The sequence below is a fragment of the Nerophis ophidion genome, linkage group LG22, assembly GCF_033978795.1.
Source record: "Nerophis ophidion isolate RoL-2023_Sa linkage group LG22, RoL_Noph_v1.0, whole genome shotgun sequence".
NCBI lineage: Eukaryota > Metazoa > Chordata > Actinopteri > Syngnathiformes > Syngnathidae > Nerophis > Nerophis ophidion.
The window spans coordinates 15,657,941-15,667,350 of NC_084632.1; the positions used below are offsets into that span (position 1 = coordinate 15,657,941).

Below are 9,410 nucleotides of genomic sequence, written 5' to 3' on the forward strand. Positions count from 1 at the left end.
CGTTTCTGCACACAGTTCACAAAGAAAAGTAACAAACACTCACGTATATGATTTTCCAGAGCCGGTTTGACCATAAGCAAACAGGCAAGTGTTGAATCCGTCGAAGGCCCTGAGCAGCAGAGGTTTAGCCAGGGTCTCGTACACCACCTGCTGGCTGGCGAAGGAGGGGTCTTTGGAATCCACCGAGCACAGGGAGAAGTCGTAGGTGAAGGAATAGGTCTGTTTAGAGACTGGATGCTGCACTACTGTCTCCTGGCCCCTCATCGTGATCACCTCTGAGGCCTTTTCTGACTTTTCTCTATGACAGAAAAAGAAAAACATGGTGGTTTGGTGAGAGTATGAATGACATACTGACATAAATGACAAATACACTTTAGTAAAATACCTAAACTAAAAAAGAAGGTACACTGATGTGAACAAATTGAATGTTTTTTTAATATTATTATTAAGATAAGAAAACATGTTTTATTAATTTCCCTACTATGGAATGTAAGTTACTTTTACATAAAGATGAGTTAGTTAGGGTGAAATTCTGCAAAATACATATGAAGGAATGGCACACAGTCGAGTAAAGTGCAGCTGTGGACCATTTTCCATCCATCCATTTTCTACTGCTTGTCTCTTTCGGAGTCGCGGAGGGTGCTGGTGCCTATCTCCGCTGCATTCGGGGTTAAATTATTATTATTATTTTTAACACTTATATAAGGGGCCCCTTTTGCATCCCCAACATTTATGTTGTTATAAATGTAATGTTGTTCATTGACTTATTTAAGGCTCCAATTATTTCACCTAAAATATTTTGCCGAGAACTTTTTTGTGTGGGGAAATATTGCATATTTTGTGGTTTTACCATAAAAACAGGATTTTCTTTAACAAAAATGGCATAAAACATTTAAAAAATATACTTTATATTGACAGATAGCCCTGAAGTTGCTCTAGATGTTTCAGTGTTGAAAGATAAAAAAACAACTATGATATATTACTTACTATATATATACATATATATATTCTCTAGTGACTCAAAGCGCTTTACATAGTGAAACCCAATATGTAATTTTTACATTTAAACCAGTGTGGGTGGCACTGGGAGCAGGTGGGTAAAGTGTCTTGCCCAAGGACACAATGGCAGTGACTAGCATGGCGGAAGCGGGGATCGAACCTGCAACCCTCAAGTTGCTGGCACGGCCGCTCTACCAACCGGGGCGGTATAGTTCGGGGCGGGATAAGTCACAACATTCACACTCACATTCACACACTAGGGCAAATTTAGTGTTGCCAATCAACCTCTCCCCAGGTGCATGTCTTTGGAGGTGGGAGGAAGCCAGAGTACCCGGAGGGAACCCACGCATTCACAGGGAGAACATGCAAATGCTACACAGAAAGATCCCGAGATTAAACACAGGACCTTTGTGTTGTGAGGCACATGCACCAACCCCTGTATCACCGTGCTGCCCTATATATATATATATATATATCGTATTACCCTTAATTTGAGGTCCACTTGGAACAAATTTGAGCGGAGTCCTAAAGGTTAAAAAAAATATCTATACATTGGTTTTGAAAATGAAAAATATCAAAATGGTAAATGGGTTATACTTGTATAGCACTTTTCTACCTTTTTAAGGAACTCAAAGCGCTTTAACACTATTTCCACATTCACCCATTTCACACACTGATGGCGGGAGCTGCCATGCAAGGCGCTAACCAGGACCCATCAGGAGTAAGGGTTAGGTGTCTTGCCCAAGGACACAACGGACGTGATTAGGATGGTAGAAAGTGGGGATTGAACCAGGAACCCTCAGGTTGCTGGTAAAGCCACTCGCCCAACCGCACCACGCCGACCCATCTTAAACCTACTCGGTGGCCTAGTGGTTAGAGTATCCACTCTGAGATGAGTAAGTTGGGAGTTCAAACCCCAGCCGAGTCATACCAAAGACTATAAAGAAATGGGACCCTTTGCCTCCCTGCTTGGCACTCAGCATCAAGGGTTGGAATTGGGGGTTAAATCACCATAAATGGTTCCTGGGCGCGGCACCGCTGCTGCCCCCTGCTCCCCTCACTTCCCAGGGGGTAATCAAGGGGATGGGTCAAATGCAGAGGACAAATTTCACCACACCTAGAGTGTGTGACAATCATTGGTACTTTAACTTTAACGTAAAAATGACACTCCCATGCTTTAATTCTTCAGTGTGCGGCCCTCAGTGGAAACAGTTTGGACACCCCTGCAATAAATAGGCACTCAGCAGCAAGGGTTGGAATTGGGGGTTAAATCACCATAAATGATTGCCGGGCACGGCACCTCTGCTGCCCACTGCTCCCCTCACTTCCCAGGGGGTGATCAGGGGGATGGGTCAAATGCAGAGGACACATTACACCACACCTAGTGTGTGTGTGACAATCATTGGTACTTTAAAGGCCTACTGAAACCCACTACTACCCACCACGCAGTCTGATAGTTTATAATATCAATGATGAAATATTAACATTGCAACACATGCCAATGCAGCGTTTTTATTTTACTAAATTACAATTTTAAATTTCCTGGGAGTTTCGTCTTGAAAACGTTGTGTAATGGCGACGTGTACGCAAGACTTCACAGGTTTTAAGGAAATATGAGCGCTGCACACACACACAGCTAAAAGTTGTCTGCTTTAACGGCATAATTACACAGTATTTTAGACATCTGTGTTGCTGAATCTTTTGCAATTTGTTCAATTAATATTGGAAAAGTCACAGTAGAAAGATGGAGTTGGGAAGCTTTAGCCTTCAGCCACACAAACACACGGTGATTCCTTGTTTAAAATTCCTGGATGGTGAAACTTTACCATGGATCAGAGCGCGGTCAAGCAAACATGAATCACAACGGAATGTCAACAAGCAGATTTCGGTGCGAAAATTGTGGTAAAAAGTATATTCTTACCGGAGAAAAGCTGAGCTTGTGCCATCCCTAAATCTGCCGTCGACTTCCCTGAGACATTGGCGTCAAGACACCCGTGGACGTACACCTCCGACTATCAGGTACTATTAAACTCACTAAAACACTAGCAACACAATAGAAAGATAAGGGATTTCCCAGAATTCTCCTAGTAAATGTCTCTAAAAACATCGGAATCCGTCCCATTGCAATCGAGTTTTTTTTTTTCATCTATTTTTTTCTAGTCCGTCTCTATCAATATCCTCAAATACAAATCTTTCATCCTGGCTCAAATTAATGGGGAAATTGTCGTTTTCTCGGTCCGAATAGCACTTTTTGTAGGAGGCTCCCATTAAAAACTTTGTGAGGATGTGAGGAGCCCTCACACCGGTGACGTCACCAGTAGAGGCAGGGCTTTTCTCTTAACACCGAAAGTGGCGAACTTTGTCGTGGATGTTCTCTACTAAATCCTTTCAGCAAAAATATGGCAATATCGCAAAATGATCAAGTATGACACATAGAATGGACCTGCTATCCCTGTTTAAATAAGAAAATCTAATTTCAGTAGGCCTTTAACTTTAACTTAAAAATGACCTTTGCATGCTTTAATTCTTCAGTGTGCGGCCCTCAGTGGAAACAGTTTGGACACCCCTGCAATAAATAGTCAAAAACTTTCCAAAACTTTGAATACCATAGTATGTTTTAAAACATTTCAATGCCTGCAACAAAGCGAACACAAACCTGGCATTGAAAGGGCGGACACGGACCGCAACGGTCACTGCACTGTTCTCCATCTTGAGCGAGCCCTGGGGTTTGGAGACCTCACTGGGACGAGATAAGGACTGTTGAGAAGGTGCTGGAGCACAAGTGGAGGTCCTGGTGAGGTCTGCCTTTAAGCATGGGGCCCCTGCTGTGGCCTTCACCTGTGTTGCCACGCCGGCTTTGAGCACACCTGTCTTACTCAGTCGAGGAGTTGCAATGGGTTTAATGACTTCCCCTTGCTTCTTGGGCTTGGACCTGTCCAAACTTGCAGATTTGACCAGCAGTGTCTTAGAAGCTTCTTTTACGGTCATCCGTTCAAAGACATCTCTACGTGCCGCGATCCTACCAAATGGTGTCTTTTTAGTAGGCGTTTTGAACGTGTGGGCCTGCTCATCCTGCAGCCAGGCTAAGGACTGGGTCTTGTCCTGTGCCAGTCTCCCTCGGCTTTCCGGGGGATTTAAGGCCTCCCGTCCTTTACTCGCCGTGTCTCTCAAGCTCATGGAGCGCTGCAGAGCAGGAGTCCTACCGTTGAATTCCTGGAGGATTTTCGGCGTTGTGTGCGAGCCCACAGCGGTGACCGGAGCACTTTTATCCATGGTGGGCGTCTTAGTCCTCCGTTGCAGTGTCAGCCTCTTCTCCGGGGCTGCTGTGGTATTGTTTTGACTAATTTCCTCCGCGTTAATATCAGCTCCAACCTTTGGCCGTGACCTCCTCTGAAGTGTGAGCCGACCTCGGTAGGGTGTGTGTCCGCTTTTGGACAGCGCCGAGATGACATATGTCCGGTTGATGTTGCTACTTTTATCGCCGTCCTCACACGCAGAGTCTCCTGAAAGTGAAGGTTCACATTTGGAGAGCGTTTTGACTGCCTTTCTCTCGGTCAAAAACTCTCTGCCTGCTGGGGTCCTGCTTGTCGCCATTACGTGTTTCTTAGATTGTACGCTTAATAATGACATTATGGAAGCCTTATAAGAATATGATAACTATTGGCAGTTTACTAGCTCGGACATAGCATGCCCGCGGCGATATAATAAACGCAATTTGTATTTTAAAAAGAGATGAAACTCCCATTTAGATCAAATAAGAGTCGTCTTCGGTAAAGCAGAACTACTATTTGTTTACTTCATCACTTCCGCATTCGAACCGCCTCAATTTCAAATCCCAGCGGCTCGTGGCAGCTGATTGGCTGGCAAGGATTACGTCATGGTTGTGGTATTATTTGTGTAAAGCAACCGGCACTAGGTGGCAGCACCGTACTGCCAACCCACAGGACTGTCTCAGAGAATTAAAATATTGTGATAAAGTCCTTTATTTTCCGTAATGCAACTAAAAACATGAAAATGCCATACATTCTGGATTCATTACACATCAACTGAAATATTGCAAGCCTTTTATTATTTTAATATTGCCGATTATGGCATACAGCTTAAGAAAACTCAAAAATCCTAACTCAAAAAAAGTGAATATTTCCTCAGACCAAGTAAAAAAAACAAGATTTATAACAGCAAAAAACAAAATCAAACATTTGAAAATGTCAATTAATGCACTCAGTACTTGGTTGGGAATCCTTTTGCACGGATTACTGCATCAATCAATCAATCAATCAATGTTTACTTATATAGCCCTAAATCACTAGTGTCTCAAAGGGCTGCACAAACCACCACGACATCCTCGGTAGGCCCACATAAGGGCAAGGAAAACTCACACCCAGTGGGACATTGGTGACAATAATGACCCAGTGGGACGTCAGTGACAATGATGACTATGAGAACCTTAGAGAGGAGGAAAGCAATGGATGTCGAGCGGATCCAACATGATACTGTGAAAGTTCAATCCACAATGGATACAACACAGTTGCGAGAGTTCAGTCCAAAGAGGATCCAAGACACAGCAGCGAGAGTCCCGTTCACAGCGGAGCCAGCAGGAAACCATCCCAAGCGTAGGCGGACCAGCAGCGCAGAGATGTCCCCAGCCGATACACAGGCGAGCAGTACATGGCCACCGGATCGGACCGGACCCCCTCCACACGGGAGAGTGGGACATAGAAGAAAAAGAAAAGAAATGGCAGATCAACTGGTCTAAAAAGGGAGTCTATTTAAAGGCTAGAGTATACAAATGAGTTTTAAGGTGAGACTTAAATGCTTCTACTGAGGTGGCATCGCGAACTGTTACCGGGAGGGTATTCCAGAGTACTGGAGCCCGAACGGAAAATGCTCTATAGCCCGCAGACTTTTTTTGGGCTTTGGGAATCACTAATAAGCCGGAGTCCTTTGAACGCAGATTTCTTGCCGGGACATATGGTACAATACAATCGGCAAGATAAGATGGAGCTAGACCGTGTAGTATTTTATACGTAAGTAGTAAAACCTTAAAGTCACATCTTAAGTGCACAGGAAGCCAGTGCAGGTGAGCCAGTATAGGCGTAATGTGATCAAACTTTCTTGTTCTTGTCAAAAGTCTAGCAGCCGCATTTTGTACCAACTGTAATCTTTTAATGCTAGACATGGGGAGACCCGAAAATAATACGTTACAGTAGTCGAGGCGAGACGTAACAAACGCATGGATAATGATCTCAGCGTCTTTAGTGGACAGAATGGAGCGAATTTTAGCGATGTTACGGAGATGAAAGAAGGCCGTTTTGGTAACGCTTTTAATGTGTGCCTCAAAGGAGAGAGTTGGGTCAATGCGGCGTGGCATGGAGGCAATCGGCCTGTGGCTTTGCTGAGGTTTTATGGATGCCCAGGATGCTTCAATAGGGGCCTTCAGCTCATTTGCATTATTTGGGCTGGTGTCTTTCAGCTTATTCATCACAATACCCCACAAATTATCTATGGGGTTTAGGTCAGGAGAGTTGGCAGGCCAATCGAGGACAGTAATACCATGGTCAGTACACCAGTTACTGCTGGTTTTGGCAATGTGAGCAGGTGCCAGATCCATCCATCCATCCATTTTCTACCGCTTATTCCCTTTCGGGGTCGCGGGGGGCGCTGGCGCCTATCTCAGCTACAATCGGGCGGAAGGCGGGGTACACCCTGGACAAGTCGCCACCTCATCGCAGGGCCAACACAGATAGACAGACAACATTCACACTCACATTCACACACTAGGGCCAATTTAGTGTTGCCAATCAACCTATCCCCAGGTGAATGTCTTTGGAAGTGGGAGGAGGCCGGATCATGCTGGAAAATTAAATCTTCATCTCCATAGAGCTTTACAACAGATGGAAGCATGTACACAGCTGCATTGACTCTGGATTTGATAAAACACAGTGGACCAAAACCAGCTGACATGGCTCCCCAAACCATTGTTGACTGAGGGAACTTCCGTTGTCTAGAGTTCAGGAGTGGCTTGACCATGGGAATACGGCTATTGAAGCTGTATCTGTTGAAAAGCTCTATGGTGATGATGATTTAATTTTCCAGCATGATCTGGCACCTGTCCACAGTGCCAAAACCACCAGTAAGTGGTGTACTGACCATGGCATTACTGTCCTCCATTGGCCTGCCAACTCCTCTGACCTGGACCTCATACAGAATTTGTGGGTTATTGTGAAGAAGAAGCTGAAAGACACCAGGCCCAATAATGCAAATGAGCTAAAGACCGCTATTGAAGCATCCTGGGCATCCATAACACCTCAGCAATGCCACAGGCCAACTGCCTCCATGCCACGCCGTATTGATGCAGTAATCCGTGCAAAAGGATTCCCAACCAAGTACTGAATGCATTAATTGACATTTTCAAATGTATGATTTTCTTTTGCTGTTATAAATCTTTTTTTTTTTTACTTGGTCTGAGGAAATATTATACTGTTTTGAGATAGGATTTTGGAGTTTTCTTAAGCTGTATGCCATAATCATCAATATCAAAATAACAAAAGGCTTGCAATATTTCAGTTGATGTGTAATGAATCCAGAATGTATGACATTTTCATGTGTTTAGTTGCATTACGTAGAATAAAGGACTTTGTCACAATATTCTAATTCTCTGAGAAAGTCCTGTATACAAAAATCATGAGCTTGCTATAAACCAGTGGTTCTCAACCTTTTTTCAGTGATGTACCCCCTGTGAATGTTTTTTTTTTATCAAGTACCCCCTAGTCAGAGCAAAGCATTTTTGGTTGAAAAAAAGAGATAAAGAAGTAAAATACAGCACTATGTCATCAGTCTCTGATTTATTAAATTGTATAACAGTGCAAAATATTGCTAATTTTGTAGTGGTCTTTCTTGAACTATTTGGAAAAAAAGATATAAAAATAACTAAAAACTTGTGGAAAATAAAAAAAAGTGATTCAATTACACATAAAGATTTATACACATAGAAGTAATCATCAACTTAAAGTGCCCTCTTTGGGGTTTGTAATAGAGATCCATCTGAATCCATTAACTTAATTCTAAACACTTCTTCACAAAAAAAAAAAAATCTTTTACATCAATATTTATGGAACATGCCCACAACAATTCTAGCTGTCAACACTGAATATTGATTTGTTGTATTTTTTTTCACAGTTTTTGAGTACCTCCAGGGGTACGCGTACCCCCATTTGAGAACCACTGCTATAAACCTTTGACAAAATGAGGGAATCGTATATCAAAACTACTTGCAAAAACACAGAAAAAAATTGATAAAAATGTAGACTTAGACTTTCTTTTATTGTCATTAAAATTTGAACTTTACAGTACAGATAAGAACAAAATTTTGTAGTGCAGGATAAAAGAGCAAATAATGTGCAGATATGGATAAATTATTGTACAGATAAATATTTTGCACTTTTTTCATATGCATCCACGTTTATGGATGTATGTTATATTGTCTTTATATTCCAGCGAGTTCATCCATTTTTGGGGAATTGAGGGAATTATTATGATGCGTCCAAGTGTTTTACGGCCTGAGGGAAGAAGCTGTTACAGAACCTGGAAGTTCTTCTACGGAGGCTGCGGAACCTCTTTCTAGAGTCCAGGAGTGAAAACAGTCCTTGGGGTGGGAGGAATCTCTACAGATTTTCTGAGCCCTGGTCAGGCAGCTGCTTTTTGGGATTTCCTCGATAAGAGGAAGAGGAGTCCTGATGATCTTTTCCGCCGTCCTCACCACTATCAGCAGAGACTTCCAGTCTGAGGCTCCAGTCCAGAAGAGATGCAGTGCCTCTGCAGAATGTGGTGAGGGAGCTGTGCTTTTTTTCATCAGACGCAAAAAGTGCATGCGCTGCTGAGCTCTTTTTACAAGAGCTCTGGTGTAGGGACCAGGTCATATTGTCAGTTATCTGCACCCCCAGGAACTTGGTGCTGCTTACAATCTCTGCTGCTGTGCCGTTTACAAAGAGTGGAGTGTGACTGGACGGGTGCCTCCTGAAGTCGACGATATAGTTGTGAATTGATGAGTTTTGGGTTGTTTATTCATCTGTATTTAAGTGTACATTGATTAATTGTGAAGACAATGCTTTTTTAAATGAGTATCAAAATAAAATGTAAAATATTATGGAAAACTATTGGTAAATCTGTAGATTAATGTAATAATAATAATAATAATAATAATGGATTAGATTTTATATAGCACTTTTCTATTATTAGATACTCAAAGCGCTCACAGAGAAGTGTGAACCCATCATTCCTTCACACCTGGTGTGAATACCATATGTGATGTATATACTTTTACATAAATATAGATATACAAAATATGAATAATCTGTCAAGGTATGACTGACAAATAGCAACCCAAATACTACTGCAATAAATAAAATATG

The 9,410-nt window shown here is 42.5% G+C and overlaps 1 protein-coding gene across 1 annotated transcript in view; it reads right to left on the minus strand.

The window, feature by feature from the left end:
• Positions 1–4,813, minus strand: part of kif14 (kinesin family member 14) — a 40,533-nt gene extending 35,720 nt beyond the window's left edge. The window contains exons 1-2 of the mRNA XM_061883321.1: positions 3,656–4,813; positions 44–298 (exon numbers count right to left, since the gene is read on the minus strand). Of these exons, the coding sequence (XP_061739305.1) occupies positions 44–298; positions 3,656–4,629 (1,229 nt within the window). The 5' untranslated portion in view covers positions 4,630–4,813. The remainder of the gene's footprint in view (positions 1–43; positions 299–3,655) is intronic.
• Between the last annotated feature and the right edge of the window lie 4,597 nt (positions 4,814–9,410).